The sequence below is a fragment of the Pelobates fuscus genome, chromosome 1 (assembly GCF_036172605.1).
Source record: "Pelobates fuscus isolate aPelFus1 chromosome 1, aPelFus1.pri, whole genome shotgun sequence".
Lineage (NCBI taxonomy): Eukaryota > Metazoa > Chordata > Amphibia > Anura > Pelobatidae > Pelobates > Pelobates fuscus.
This window is the reverse complement of record NC_086317.1, coordinates 319,913,382-319,930,288: the sequence shown is the minus strand read 5'-3', so window position 1 is coordinate 319,930,288 and position 16,907 is coordinate 319,913,382. Positions and strand designations below refer to the sequence as shown.

Here is a 16,907-nt window from a genome sequence, read left to right as displayed (position 1 = left end):
ATTGTCCTGATTAAATAAATACTAAATACTACACTGGACCATCTGGAAAAATAAGAAACTTTTAGAACACCCCTTCCACTCCTCCCCCTCTTAAATGGTATCATTCATGTTTTTACGCATGAGTGCAGAAAAGTAATTTTTAAAAGAAAAGTTTACTCGATATAAGAAATATATTTAAGAGGCATAGAGAAGAAATGGAATGGTACATCCCAGTGAATGCTGCACATGCACCACCTGTCCTTATACAGTATCTCACAAAAGTGAGTACACGCCTCACATTTTTGTAAATATTGTATTATATCTTTTCATGTGACAACACTGAAGAAATGACACTCTGCTACAATGTAAAGTAGTAAGTGTACAGCCTGTATAACAGTGTACATTTGCTGTCCCCTCAAAATAACTCAACACACAGCCATTAATGTCTAAACCGTTGGCAACAAAAGTGAGTACATCCCTAAGTGGAAATATCCAAATTGGGCCCAATTAGCCATTTTCCCTCCCCGGTGTCATGTGACTCGTTAGTGTTACAAGGTCTCAGGTGTGAATGGGGATCAGGTGTGTTAAATTTGGTGTTATCGCTCTCACACTCTCTCATACCGGTTACTGGAAGTTCAACATGGCAGCTCATGGCAAAGAACTCTCTGAGTATCTGAAAAAAAGAATTGTTGCTCTACATATATATGGCATAGGCTATAAGAAGATTGCCAAGACCCTGAAACTGAGCTGCAGCATGGTGGGCAAGACCATACAGTGGTTTCACAGGACAGGTTCCACTCAGAACCGGCCTCGCCATGGTCGACCAAAGAAGTTGAGTGCACGTGCTCAGCATCATATCCAGAGGTTGTCTTTGGGAAATTGACGTATGAGTGCTGGCAGCATTGCTGCAGAGGTTGAAAGGGTGGGCGGTCAGCCTGTCAGTGCTTAGACCATACGCCACACACTGCATCAAATTGGTCTGCATGGCTGTTGTGCCAGAAGGAAGCCTCTTCTAAAGATGATGCACAAGAAAGCCTGCAAACAGTTTGCTGAAGACAAGCAGACAAAGGATATGGATTACTGGAACCATGTACTGTGGTCCGATGAGACCAAGATAAACGTATTTAGTTCATATGGTGTCTAAAGTGGACAAGTGTGTCTTGCCTACAGTCAAGCATGGTGGTGAGAGTGTCATGGTCTGGGCCTGCATGAGTGCTGTCAGCACTGGGGATCTACAGTTCATTGAGGGAACCATGAATGCCAACATGTACTGTGACATACTGAAGCAGAGCCTGATCCCCTCCCTTTGGAGACTGGGCTGCAGGGCAGTATTCCAACATGATAACGACCCCAAACACACCTCCAAGACTACCACTGCCTTGCTAAAGAAGCTGAAGGTAAAGGTGATGGACTGGCCAAGCATGTCTCCAGACCTAAACCCTATTGAGCATCTGTGGAGAATCCTTAAATGGAAGGTGGGGGAGCGCAAGGTCTCTAACATCCACCAGCTCCGTGATGTCGTCATGGAGGAGTGGAAGAGGAATCCAGTGGAAACCTGTGAAGCTCTGGTGTGTTAAGGCAGTGCTGGAAAATAATGGTGTCCACACAAAATATTGACACTTTGGACATTTCAACTTAGGGGTGTACTTGCTTTTGTTGCCAACGGTTTAGTCATTAATGGCTGTGTGTTGAGTTATTTTGAGGGGACAGCAAATTTACACTGTTATACAGGCTGTACACTTACTACTTTACATTGTAGCAGAGTGTAATTTCTTCAGTGTTGTCACATGAAAAGATATTTACAAAAATGTGAGGGATGTACTCATTTTTGGTAGATACTGTATATGTTACTTATCTTTTTTTAGCGTGTTCCTTTAAATTGAACCATAACTAGTTTAAGTGAGTTACAGGTTGACGTACCTTGTAATGTTATGCAACTATCAAACAGCCCTAGCTTTTCCCGGTAGGTTATGGTCTATGTACAACAGTGATGGCTAACCTTGACACCATAAATTTTTTTCTGGACTACATTTCCCATGATGCTCAGATAGCTTTTAGACTCTAAAAGATAGCTGAGCATCATGGGAAATGTAGTTTAGAAACAATGTAGGGTGTCAAAGTTAGCCACTGATGTACAACCATAAGTGATAGGTAAACCTTCCTTTTCCTGAAATATGGAAGGCATTTTAAAAAGCTTTCTCACACTGATATAGGGATAATGAATTAAAGAAATACTTACAACCAAATAGTCTTACCTTCAGGTGTTAAACCATTTCCCAATGATTTATCCCAAATTTGGGAGCATCCTTGCTCTCTGTGCTGCAGTATAGGAAGATTTAGCCAAGCTACCAGGGAAAGGCTGAGTGTGTCAGTGAATCCTATCATGGTCTCACTGGCTAGCCTGTTATACCTTTCTTACACAGCAGTCCAGCAACAAGAAAGTCAAGAGGCAGAAGGCATCTGGACACCCCTGTCCTTATAGCGATTTAAATAAATTTGTTTATGGTGATGGAAGTGTTTCTTTAACAAGCACTCATGAGGTGCATCAGTCTCATTACAGATGAAAGATAAGGTATAATATACAGTAATATTCCTTAAAATATTCCTTTAGAAACATTGTAGAAGTACTCACATGTATCACCTCCCCTTTAATGAGAATATCCAGTTGTGAACAAAGTGAAAACATCTCTAGCGCCACCTGCTGGCTGTTCATTTGTATTGGTTGCAAAGGTTTCTTCAAGTTGATGGTCACTAAAAATGTATCACCAGTTAATAAGTGATATTACTGGTTGAGATATTACCAATAACAATTGGAACAAAAAACACAGGGTTATTCATTAATCAATTAATAGCCACGGTATGAGTAGGGAATTGCAACCTTTTGGCCAAAATAGCAAAATTCATATAAATGTCCAGTTCAGTCATTTTTCCAGCTTGGCTAGTTAATCAGGGCCATTTTGGATAGATTTTTACGGGATCCAGGTCAGAGCTCATTTAGACCTTTTTTGAGGTGGTTTTGCAAATTTCAGAGCATAGTAAATTTCCAGAAAAATGTTACCCCAATGTTGTCCTGAATTGTTTTAAACCTGTCATGAATTGTAAAAACAATGAAGTTTAAAGTGTCACTCCAAGTGTCATAACCATTACAGCTCGCTGTAGTATATAGATGGAGGTGTGTGATTCAAGAGTTAATAGAAAAAGGCAATAAAACCAGGTGGAATTAAACTGTATTCTGGTTTTGCCACTTCTATGCACAAGATAAAGCAGTCACTGCCTTGTCTTCAGTATACCTTTTTGAGAGCTGGTATTAGAGTAAAATTTGCAAAACACTTTACACAGGAAGTTTCTAAATAAAGATTGTATCTTCATGAATAATTTAAAAGTCAGAGGAACAAAGCAGCATAACAACTCCATCACTATTCCATTGATTTTACAACAAGAGCCAGTGGCGGCTCTAGACTTTGTGAGGCCTTAGGCGAAACTCAAACATGAGGCCCCACTAAAACCCAAAGTGAAAAAATAGGTGTTGCATTGTGTGTGTATAAGAAGCTGTATATTGAAGGATGGGCTTACAGAGCTGAATACAGAGAGATTGACTCTGTATTAATTGATCAGATCATTGCAGTGGCTCCCTGTGTCGCTGTATTGTGAGTAGAGATGTCGCGAACATAAAATTTTCCGTTCGCAAACAGCGAACGCGAATTTCCGCAAATGTTCGCGAACGGGCGAACCGGGCGAACCGCCATAGACTTTAATAGGCAGGCAAATTTTAAAACCCACAGGGACTCTTTCTGGCCACAATAGTGATGGAAAAGTTGTTTCAAAGGGACTAACACCTGGACTGTGGCATGCCGGAGGGGGATCCATGGCAAAACTCCCATGGAAAATTACATAGTTGATGCAGAGTCTGGTTTTAATCCATAAAGGGCATAAATCACCTAACATTCCTAAATTGTTTGGAATAACGTGCTTTAAAAAATCAGGTATGATGTTGTATCGATCAGGTAGTGTAAGGGTTACGCCCGCTTCACAGTGACAGACCAAACTCCCCATTTAACACACCGCAAACAACCGCAAGCAGTCCATTTGCACAACCGCAAACTCCCCATCTGCACAAGGTTGGATACCAAGCTAGCCATGTCCCGTTCCTTGTCCTCACTGATGTCATTGAAGGTCTCTTCCTCCACCCAGCCACGTACAACACCAAGGGTCCCGAAAGGTGAAAACAAGCCCCCTGGGACGCCTGCTGTGTTTGGTCTTCCACCTCCTCAAAGCCACCTTCCTCCTCTGACTCCTCTTCTTCACAATCCTCTTCCAGCGTTGCCGCAGGTCCAGCAATGGATGCTGATAAGGCTGTTTCTGGTGGTGATGGTGACCACAACTCTTCCTCTTCCTCTTCACGCTCATTTACGGCCTGATCCAGCACTCTTCGCAGGGCACGCTCCAGGAAGAAAACAAATGGTATGATGTCGCTGATGGTGCCTTCGGTGCGACTGACTAGGTTTGTCACCTCCTCAAAAGGACGCATGAGCCTACAGGCATTGCGCATGAGCGTCCAGTAACGTGGCAAAATAATTACCAGCTCCGCAGAGGCTGTTCTAGCACCCCGGTCATACAAATAGTCGTTAACGGCTTTTTCTTGTTGGAGCAGGCGGTCACACATTAGGAGTGTTGAATTCCAACGTGTCGGGCTGTCACAAATCAAGCGCCTCACTGGCATGTTGTTTCGCCGCTGGATATCTGAAAAGTGCACCATGGCCGTGTAGGAACGCCTGAAATGGCCACACACCTTCCTGGCCTGCTTCAGGACGTCCTGTAAGCCTGGGTACTTATGCACAAAGCGTTGTACGATCAGATTACACACATGTGCCATGCACGGCACATGTGTCAACTTGCCCAAATTCAATGCCGCCAACAAATTTCTTCCGTTGTCACAAACCACTTTGCCGATCTCCAGTTGGTGCGGACTCAGCCACTGATCCACCTGTGCGTTCAGGGCGGACAGGAGTGCTGGTCCGGTGTGACTCTCTGCTTTCAGGCAAGTCAACCCCAAGACGGCGTGACACTGCTGTATCCGGGATGTGGAATAGTACCTGAGGAGCTGGGGGGGTGCCGTTGATGTAGAGCAAGACGCAGCAGCAGAAGAGGACTCAGCCGAGGAGGTTATGGAAGAGGATGGAGTAGGAGGAGTAGAGGAGGTGGCAGCAGGCCTGCCTGCAAGTCATGGCGGTGTCACCAACTCCTCTGCAGAGCCACGCATTCCATGCTTGGCAGCCGTCAGCAGGTTTACCCAATGCGCAGTGTAGGTGATATACCTGCCCTGACCATGCTTTGCAGACCAGGTATCAGTGGTCAGATGGACCCTTGCCCCAACACTGTGTGCCAGACATGCCATTACTTCCTTTTGCACAATCGAGTACAGGTTGGGGATTGCCTTTTGTGCAAAGAAATTTCGTCCGGGTACCTTCCACTGCGGTGTCCCAATAGCTACAAATTTTTCGAACGCCTCAGACTCCACCAGCTTGTATGGTAAAAGCTGGCGGGCTAAGAGTTCAGACAAGCCAGCTGTCAGATGCCGGGCAAGGGGGTGACTTTGTGACATTGGCTTCTTACGCTCAAACATGTCCTTGACAGACACCTGACTGTGGGCAGATGAGCAGGAACTGCTCAAGGCGAGAGACGGAGTGGCGGATGGTTGAGAGGGGGCAAGGAGGACAGCAGTGGTTGGCGTTCGTGAAGATGCTGAACCAGGAGGAGGATGGCGGCTTTGAGTTTGTGTGCTGCTTGTACTCATGTGTTGATCCATAGGCGTTTGTGATGTGCGATCATGTGCCTTCGCAAAGCAGTTGTACCTAGGTGGGTGTTGGACTTCCCACGACTCAGTTTCTTTTGGCACAAGTTGAAAATGGCATCGCTGTTGTCAGAGGCAGACACACCAAAAAAATGCCACACTGCTGAGCTCTGCAATGATGGCATTCTGGTGGTGGCCACAGCATGCGTTGATTGGCGTGCTGTCTGGCTGACCCCGGGTGCCGATGCATGCTGTCTGACTGTGCCACTAGCTCCTTGCGACGACCTTCCCCTGCTTCCAACTCGTCTCCTCCTCCTCTCTGTCTCCCCATCTGAACTTTCCCCCTGTTCTTCTTCTCTTCTAGTGGGCACCCACATGACATCCACGAACGCATCGTCATCATCAACCGCTTCACTTGTATCTGACAACTCAGCAAAGGAAGCAGCAGAGGGTAAAACATCATCATCATCACACCGTACGTCCATGTGTGTAATGCTGCCTGACTGAGACATATCCCTGTTATCTACATCCTCTGGCAATAATGGTTGCGCATCACTCATTTCTTCCAACTGATGTGTAAATAACTCGTCTGACAGATCAAGTGAAGCGGCTGTGGTGCTAGTGTTGGTGGTGGCGGCAGGCGGGCGAGTGGTAACTTGAGAGGTGCCCGAAGCTAAGCTGGAGGAGGATGGTGCGTCAAGGTTCCGAGCGGAAGCTGTAGAAGATTGGGTGTCCTGTGTTAGCCAGTCAACTATGTCCTAAGAACTTTTCGAGTTCAGGGTACGTGGGCTCTGAACACTGGGCATTATTCTAGGGCCAAAGGGAATAACAGCACCACGACGGCCTGCCTCTGCCTGTCATTTTTTTTTCGATTAGTGGTACTATGCGTGCAAGCTACTGCGACAACAGATATGAGTGGCACTGTGCACTGGCAGAAGTTGGCAGAGTAGGCGCTGTAGGCCTGACACACACGCTTGCAGACAACTAACTGCTATTCAATCTATTACAGTCAAAATTGTATTTTTTTTTTTAAATGTACACTACTGTTACACCAGATATGAGTTGCCCTGGTGTGACACTGTGCCCTGGCAGGCCCTGAAACGCACACATGTGAAGGAAACTGACTGCTATTATTTCACAGTCAAATTTCTAGGTTTTTTTTCAATGTACACTACTGTTACACCACATATGAATTGCACTGGTGTGACACTGTGCCCTGGCAGGCCCTGAAACGCACACGTGTGAAGGAAACTGACTGCTATTATATTACAGTCAAAAAAGTTTTTGTTTTTTTAAATGCAAGCTATTGTGACACCAGATATGAGTGGTGGCACTGGGCAAGTGGGCACAGTATACGCTGTGAGCCTGACACACACGCTGGCAGGCAGGCAGGCAACTGCAATTAGATTACACAGGGAAAAAAAACAGACTGATGTTCTAGCCCTAAAAAGGGCTCTTTGGGGTGCTGTCCTTACAGCAGAGATCAGATGAGTCCTTCAGGACTGTAGTGGACACTGAATACACTAGCCTAGCTATCGATTTCCCTATTAAATCAGCAGCAGCTACACTGTCCCTCCTCTCACTAAGAATGCAGCTTCCGGGGAGCAGGGCCTAGCTGTCATGGAGGAAAGACGCACTTCGTGTGAGCTCCCTCAATATTTCACTTTAAGCAGCTATCAACAAGCGAATTTCACCCCAGAAGGGGATGACCCAGCAATGTTGCTCCTACCTGACTGACCCGACATGCTTAATAGCAGTCAGCAACTCGACAGAGTCTTACTTACCTCCGCGTGGCAAGTGTGGCCTGGTGCTCACCGGGCGGGAGAGGCGGCCGATCTCCCGATCCTGGGATGCCCAGGAGCAGCTACTTCCCGGCAGGAGCTCTGTTACCCCCCCCCCCTCAGACCGGTGGGGGTTATCCCGGTCCACCCCTGAGAGGCTGTCTGGGGCTAATGGACGCACAGAGCACAGCCGCCCAGGCTGACATACTCATCTGCGACTCTCCCAATATGGCGGCAGCCGCGTGTCCTCCTGGTACCAGCAAAAAGGATATTGAGTCTAAGCTGGACAGACTCTTTAACCAATTTTGGAAGCAAATAACAAGCAGGAAGCCCCAACAAGCTCCAACACAGCCCCAACAAGCTCCACCAAGCTCCACCACAGCTAGGCGAAGCAGTCCCCATTAAAATCCACCAACGCAAAAGGCGTCGAAGACAGGACCGGAGGCACAAACAGAAATGCAGAGCCTGCCCCACGTCAAACACTCGCCTCCACCTTAAGCCACCACAATCCCGCACCGGACGTGAAGCACCACCGGGACAGATCCGACCACCGAACAAAACAAGCTTCCACCACCTCAAGCCGCGAACCCGACACTCAGCCAGAGACTTGCATTTGTTGTTCCAGGTATCAGGTACTCCCAGGGTCTGCACCTGGCGCCCAGAAGGGATCGGATGAGCACAAGCAGTAAACAGCAGCCTGTCAAGCATGTCCCACTATAGCCGATCCTCCACACCATGCCTTTGATCACATGAACTGCTCTCTGCACATTAACTAATTGTAAAGTAGCAAGCGTTTAAACATGTCATTATTTCACCTCCTAAAGAGTTTATTGTCGTAGTTCCTTACATGCCTTTACCTTAACCGTTCATGTATTATGTTATTCACTAGTCTCATCTCATGGGGCGACTCACACTTGATTTATAACTAGTGGTGGAACTGCTGATATAAATACACAGTTGATAACGTGCAAGCTACACCCTAAACATGACAGCCATCTTTCACAAGAATGTACTGCTATATACTCATACCCTCAGTGCAACTAGCCATGATATACGCACGTTCAGCCTAGCATGCTCAAATATAACACACTTCTGTCTAAAAAAAATAAAAAAAATAAAAATACAAAAAAATACACAAAAAAAAAGAATGCAGCTTCCGAATGAATCTAAAATGGATGCTGTCCAGGAGGTGGGAGGGTCTGGGAGGGAGGGTCTGCTGCTGATTGGCTGGAATGTGTCTGCAAACTGTGAGGTACAGGGTCAAAGTTTACTCAATGATGATGAATAGGGGGCGGACCGAACATCGCATATGTTCGCCGTCCATGGCGAACGCGAACAAGCTATGTTTGCCGGGAAATATTCGCCAGCGAACTATTCGGGACATCTCTAATTGTGAGTTCTCTGACTGTAGTTATGGTATAATTTGCAATAAACAAATTTAATTTGCAATTATGCAAATTGTTTATACACAATTGTATACATAATTGGATATGTTTGCATAGATATAGATCCCCAGATGTTGTAGAACTACAACTCCCTTGATTCTTTGTATGCCTTTAGAATGACAAAGCATAATGGAATCTCTAGTTCTAAACCCTCTGGGGATCTACCTTTTTCTTTATAGCATATAAACGTGTTGTCTGTACTCCTGTATTGTATATGTACGTATATTATATATGCTGCCACTTTACCTTTGCATTGTCAATACCATCCTTACATTGCAGCCATAGATACAAACACGCTAATACATGCACACATATACACACTCTAATACAAGCACATGCATACAAACACAGAGACACACACATTAACAAATATAAACATACAGTCACAATGTGTATATGGCATGTGTATCTATGAGTGTGTATGGCATTGTCTACCTGTGTATGTGCCTGAGAGTGTGTGTCTGACAGAGTATCCTTGGGTGTGAATGTATGTATATGTGTGTTTTTCTCTGGGATTGTATGTGTGAGGGGTAGCTGCTTGTAGTGTGTTGTGTGTATGGGGGGCTGCCAGTGGTCTTTGTGCATTGTGTTTATGGCAAAGCTAGGTTTCATGACTGTGTATGTATGGTGAATGTATTTAGCTGATGACTGTGACAGGGTGAGTAACAAGGTAATTGTGGCAGGATGAGTGTGAAAGGGCGAGGGAGGTGAATAAGACAGTGTGGGGAGGTTAGTGTGACAGAATGAGGGAGAGAGAGAAAGACAAGGTGGGGGTGAGTTTGACATGGTTGGAGGAGAGAGTGTGACAGAATGAGTGGAGATAGGTGTGACAGTATTAGGGGGATTAATGTGACAGGGTGAGTGTGGTATGGTTGGGGGGATGAGTGTGACAGGATTAGGGAGTTAATCTGACAGGGTGAGTGTAGCATGGTTGGGGGGGTTAATATCACAGGGTAGAGGTGAATGTGGCATGGTTGGAGGAGGGAGTGTGACAGAACAACGGGGAGGTGAGTGTAACAGGATTAAGGGGGTTAATGTGACAGGGTGAGTATGACATGGTTGGAGGAGGGAGTGTGACAGGGCGAGGGAAGGTGAGTGTGACCGGGTTAAGGGGTGTGAGTGTGGCAGAGTGTGATAGGATTAGAGTCGCTAATGTGACAGGGTGAGTGTAGTTGGAGGACAGGTTTGGAGGGGTTCCTGTGATAGAATGAGTGGAACAGGGTGAAGGGGTTGAGTTGGTAAAGTGATAGAGGATGAGTGTAACCTGTGCGAGAAAAGAGAGTGTGACAGGATTGGATGGTTAAATGTTATAGGGGCAGAGTAAGGGCAGGTGAATTTAGTAATGTGATATTGTGAGTGTGGCAGAGTGAGAGCTGGTGAGTTTGGTATGGTTGGAGGGGTGAGAGTGACAGGATTAGGAGGGGTTATGGTGAGTGTGGCAGGGTAAAGGGGGCTGACAGTGTATGAGAGGTGACAGTGTATGTGCGGGGGCTGGCTGAGTGTTTGAGGCGTGACAGTGTGCGAGGGGGCTGGCTGAGCCTGTGAGAGGTTTCAGTGTGTGTGAGAGGGCTGACTGAGTGTGTGAGGGGTGACAGTGTGTGTGAGGGGGGTGACTGAGTGGGTGAGAGGTGACCGAGTGTGAGGGGGCTGGCTGAGTGTGTGAAAAGTGACAATGTGTGAGGGGGCTGGCAGACTGTGTGTGAGGGGGTGACTGAGTGTGTGAGAGGTGAAAGTGTGTGAGGGGGCTGGCTGAGCATGTGAAAGGTGACAGTGTGTGAGGGGGTGACAGTGTTGGAGGAGGGTGACAATATTGGAGGGGGATGACAGTGAGAGGTGACAGTGTTAGAGGGGGGGACTGAGTGAGAAGTGACAGTGTTTGAGGGGGTGACAGTGTTGGAGGGAGGTGACTGAGTCAGAGGTGACATTGTGGGAGGGGGGACTGAGTGAGAGGTGACAGTGTTGGGGGGGGTGACAGTGTTGGAGGGGGTGATAGTGTTGGAGGGGGTGACTGAGTGAGAGGTGACAGTGTTGGAGGGGGGTGACTGAGTGAGAAATTACAGTGTTGGAGGGGGGTGACAGTGTTGGAGGTGACAGTGTTGGAGGGGGGTGACTGAGTGAGAGGTGACACTGTTGGAGGGGGTGACTAAGTTAGAGGTGACAGTGTTGGAGGGGGTGACAGTATTGGAGGGGGTGACAGTGAGAGGTGACAGTGTTGGAGGGGATGACAGTGTTGGAGGGGTGTGATAGTGTTGGAGGGAGGTGACTGAGTGAGAGGTGACAGTGTTGGAGGGGGTAATAGTGTTGGAGGGGGTGATAGTGTTGGAGGGGGTGACTGAGTGATAGGTGACAGTGTTGGAGCGGGGTGACTGAGTTAGAAATTACAGTGTTGGAGGGGGTGACAGTGTTAGAGGGGGGTGACAGTGTTGGAGTTGACAGTGTTGGAGGGGGGTGACTGAGTGAGAGGTGACAGTGTTGGAGGGGGGTGACAGTGTTGGAGGTGACAGTGTTGGAGGGGGTGACTGAGTGAGAGGTGACAGTGTTGGAGGGTGGTGACTGAGTTAGAGGTGACAATGTTGGAGGGGGTGGCTGAGTTAGAGGTGACAATGTTGGAAGGGGTGACAGTGTTGGAGGTTCCAGTGTTGAAGATGACAGTGTTGGAGGGGGGTGACTGAGTGAGAGGTGACAGTGTTGAAGGAGGGGTGACTGAGTTAGAGGTGACAGTGTTGGAGGGGGTGACTGAGTGAGAGATGACAGAGTTGGAGGGGGGTGACTGAGTTAGAAAGGACAGTGTTGGAGGGAGGTGACAATGTTGGAGGGGGGTTACTGAGTGTCTTAAATACCTTTTCTCCAGTAATGAATTCCCTGGTGGCCTGGTGGTATTGATTTCAGTCTGCTCGGGAGAGAGCACTCTGCAGCCTTTGGTCTGCAGCTCCGCAGTGTACAGAGCTGCAAACCATGTGGTCAACGTCTCGCGATTTCAGTTCTGAGTGTTATTGGCTGAAGATCATGAAGCCTTTACCACATGGTCTGCATCTCTGTACACTGCGGAGCTGCAGACCAGAGGCTGCTGTCAGGGTATTTATATCGGCAGACATTTTGTGCTATGATAGAAATTAAAAGTGTATATTCTGAGTCACTCTGAACAGACCAGACTCCATTTTGTTATTTTCAAGTTAACAAAGAGACACGAAATTTCTATCCTTTCTGTAAAACTAACCACTTTGCCAAAGCTAAAGGAATGCATAAAGTGATAAGTGATAAAGTGATAAGAGACTGTCTAATTGCTAATGGAATAGAATACATTCTAAACCCAGACATTTGTGACAGAGAAGATTAAGTAATTAAGTTTTACTTTCTAAATTTCACAAGATTCCCTTTGTAATTAGAAGTTGAAACTAAGTTTACGAACTGTCATATTAGAAATTACAGTAGGAATTGGAGACACATAGTCTGAAGAAAATTCAAGGAAAGGCTTGAAAATAGCCACCAGGAAAAGTTAACTCTTTCCTGGATAGGTATGTTAGATGGGACGAGACTGCCCTCTATAGACCAAATACTTAAGTTGCTATCTAAAAGGCAACCACACACCCCAATTTTCTATTGGTCTATTACCTAGTGACGAACAGAGAATCTTTCCCTTTAAAAAGTTAAGACAAAGGGAAGAGAGGGGTAATCAAGAGAGGTATGCAGATGAATGCAGGGGAATGCAGAAAAAGTCGGAAGCAGGCTAAGAAAGAAAAGCAGAGTCAGAGCGAGAAAGAAACATTCCTTGACACTTAGCTACCTGAGAACATCTGGTGAGAACATCTCTTTAACTGGTAAATATACTGGTTTCATTTAATTCATTTAAATTAATTAAAAAATTTCTAATAGCATGATATATGACTGGATAAATCACGATCAGATTTCGATATTCAGAAATCTTAGCTACTAAAGAATATATATGGTTATAGCATCCCAATCTGCAGAGGGGGTTAATAATAATTATATATATTAATGTGATTATTATCACATGATAGCATATCGTGATATTTATCCTGGCGTATTGATTTGCCCTAAAATAAGATAAAATATCTGTTTAGGCAAGATAAAATTTCAGCTTATAGAACATAGTAGATTTCTCTTATTGGATGGTTCCAGGAAGTGACTAATGAACTGGTTTAAATGTTATTTTATTTAAAATTACATAAGAATAGATCTTAATTACCTAGGAGGTCTAGCCAGCATTGAAAGGGTTATTCTAACTGTCAGCTAAACTTTTACGACCTTACGCTGCACTCTGAGGAATTCTGTTCTCTGTGTGAAACTTTTTCTTTCTCTCTGTGAAGCCCATCATAAATCTTCTTGACTGCTAATTTTGTAGATTCTAAGCTGTGTTAACCATTGGGAGATGTTTTTACATTACCATTTGTATTGCATATTCATGTTATACTAAAATGTCATTGCTTATTGTCACGCATGTTACTTATTATTATTATTTTAAAATGTCACAATAAATTGTATCTATTTTTATAACAAATTGTGATTTGAATTATATGAAATACATTTCACTTACACGATAATGATCTTTGGGATCTGAGAAATGAAATAGTGGGCAATTCTCAACTGTTTACTATTATTATCCCATAAATGTTCCTAGTGTTCCTTTTGTCACTAGTGTCCTTATAGCGTGTTCCTGTATCCTTTGTGGTATATATCTGGTTTTGACCCGGCTTCCTCTCAACTATTCTGTTTTCTGGCTCCATTGACTCGGCTTTGTTCCTCGTACTTGTTATTTCTGGCTTCCCTTGATCTTGGCTTGTTCTGACGTTCCTTAAAGTGTATTCTTTATTCCTGCCATTCTAAGGACCGGTTAAGGGATCTTCTTACTATCTCTATTCTCTCCTGGTGGGATTTCACTCTGCGTGTTGGGTTGTACGTTACAGCTACAAAGTGTAACTGAATAGGTTTGCCCTAGTTGAGGATAGTCCTAAAGAAGGCTAAATCAAAGAAGACTGGAGGCAGAGCGGAGGAGGAGCCGGAGAGGGTCTAGAAGTGGGTGTTAGATGATGAGTAACACCCACAAAGCGGTGCAAGAACAGAAGAAAAGTGAATAAATCGATAGACTGTATTTACTCTAATCAAACGCACCATCAAATCTAATGTGCATTCAAATTTTGAAACCTGGAAGCTGAAAAATGTTTTTTTCTGGTAAATGTAATGTGCATTTGAACACAGATTTGATGGTGCATTAGATTTGAGTATGAACGGCGCATACAATGCAAATTCACTAGGGCGAGGTACAGCTTTACTGTACACAGAAACCAAATCTTGCATTGCTGTCACAGATGTCAAATTCACATTGCATGCACATCGTATCTAATGTAACGTTTGTACTCAAATCTAATGCGTTATTGAATCTAATGTGCATTAAAATTTTGGAGACTTTATTTTCCCAAAGATGCGCATTAGATTTGAGTAAATACGGTACTATAAAGTGAATATATTATGCATATTTGAGCCATATGGTGTATTCAATGTACATGGTGTTCAATGAACAAACCCTGTTTCTCTCACCAGCCCCTGTTATTTGCCCTTATTTAGTTACATTTATATGTCGCGCACCCAATCACAAAGCTCTCTGGACTCAACAGCTCATATTTAGACACCAACACATCAAAATCCACCTTACTACCCACCGACAATTTTCTGCATACATTACAAACTCACATAAACACTTTACATTCAATAATGCCTACACAAATTACATATGCAATCTGTTACACAAATTTGTAATAATTCTGCACCTTTAGGCTCGTTTAGGATGTTGTGAATGGGAAGTATCTTCCTCCAACAGTTGCAGTGTTTGGTTCTTTGGTTTTGAGAACTATGTTTCCTGCAATGCTCTATAATGTTATAGGAGTGGGGCACACAAAATGAGCACAGGTGTAAAGGGAGTGAAATTAGATGTTTAACCCCTTAAGGACACATGACATGTGTGACATGTCATGATTCCCTTTTATTCCAGAAGTTTGGTCCTTAAGGGGTTAACGAGAACAATAATTTGGCTACATTCATACATTGCACTAAAAAATCTGGCACCCAGGTGTCAGTGACTGTTGGCCCCCCTGATCTGCTTACCCCCGGACCCAATATAAAAATAAGAAGCATTGTAAGTGTACCCCTTGGTTACTGACTGATTAGCTAGCAATGGCAATGTGACATTAACAAGGTTATCCAAAATTTGCATTGTTATGATAACACCCCTATGATTACACAGATCAGATCACTAGACACATACAGCTTAACAAAGGGAATCCATGCACACACTCCCATCCCCAGCAAGATTCAAACACAATATACTGCAATAGTTCCACTACCTTTACAACATGAATGGTAGAGGCAGGGCTGGCGCAGGGGCTGAGACTGGCTCACAGCAGCCATCCTTGCAAGCCACAAACCAGAAAGATGGGAGGAGGGGTCTGCTAGGAGCTACAGAGAAGAGATAGAATATGTGCAGTGAGAGGAAAGAAATGCTATTATGTCTCTGTGTGACTCAGAATGCAGTGGCTGCATAGGATGCTGCAGATCTAGGTGCCACTCAGCCAATAGGAAGAGGAAGAAATGTACTGTATCCCTATATTCCCACCCACACTGCTTTCCACAGGTATTGGGTGAAACATAAATAGCATAAGGAGCTATAGAAAGATGCAAACTGCAAATTTAAAAGTACAGTTGTCAGCAGGAATGTTCCATCAGTTTCCATGGTGATTGCTCCACTTTTAGAACTTTGTCCAAAAATCCTCTTTATACTATCTGAAGATGGCACTACAACTTTTGAGCTTTCATAAAGATATAATATTTATTAAAAGCTCTGACTGCATGGGAGTTGTTTTTCTTTTTCTTTTTTTTTTAATTCAATGCAACCACAAGATATACATGAGAAGGTCCAACGGGACAGTAATCGGTATCTCGGCTTAGTGAGTGAGAGTGCAAACTATAATTCACTGTTTAGTAAATACACCCCATAAACCACAAGGCAATGTGTGATCACCAACAAATAATCCCCTGGGTGTTGAGGACTATGATGCCCATCATGCTCATCCAACGACACACTAGCCATCGCTGGGTTTGGCTGCTGAGATGAACCATTATACTGTATTATTATACTGTACTATATACTGTACTGTATTATTATACTGTATTATACTGTATTATACTGTATCATTATACTGTATTATACTGTATTATTATACTGTATTATTATACTGCATTATACTGTATTATTATACTGTATTATACTGTATTATACTGTATTATTATACTGTATTATACTGTATTATTATACTGTACTATATACTGTATTATACTGTATTATTATACTGTATTATACTGTATTATACTGTATTATTATACTGTATTATACTGCATTATACTGTATTATTATACTGTATTATTATACTGTACTATATACTGTATTATACTGTATTATTATACTGAATTATACTGTATTATAATACTGTATTATACTGTATTATTATACTGTATTATTATACTGTACTATATACTGTATTATACTGTATTATTATACTGTATTATACTGCATTATACTGTATTATTATACTGTATTATACTTTACTATATACTGTATTATACTGTATTATTATACTGTATTATACTGCATTATACTGTATTATTATACTGTATTATACTTTACTATATACTGTATTATACTGTATTATTATACTGTATTATTATACTGTATTATACTGCATTATACTGTATTATTATACTGTACTATATACTGTATTATACTGTATTATTATACTGTATTATTATACTGTGTTATACTGCATTATACTGTATTATTATACTGTATTATTATACTGTACTATATACTGTATTATTATACTGTAGCTGGGATGGGCGGTG

At 43.6% G+C, this 16,907-nt stretch overlaps 1 protein-coding gene across 2 annotated transcripts in view; it reads right to left on the bottom strand.

The window, feature by feature from the left end:
* LOC134615078 (uncharacterized) overlaps positions 1-15,478 on the bottom strand; it is a 31,591-nt gene extending 16,113 nt beyond the window's left edge. For both annotated transcript variants that reach the window (XM_063459467.1, XM_063459477.1), the window contains exons 1-2: positions 15,356-15,478; positions 2,612-2,730 (exon numbers count right to left, since the gene is read on the bottom strand). In XM_063459467.1, the coding sequence (XP_063315537.1) occupies positions 2,612-2,730; positions 15,356-15,419 (183 nt within the window). In that variant the 5' untranslated portion in view covers positions 15,420-15,478. The remainder of the gene's footprint in view (positions 1-2,611; positions 2,731-15,355) is intronic.
* Positions 15,479-16,907: the final 1,429 nt, after the last annotated feature.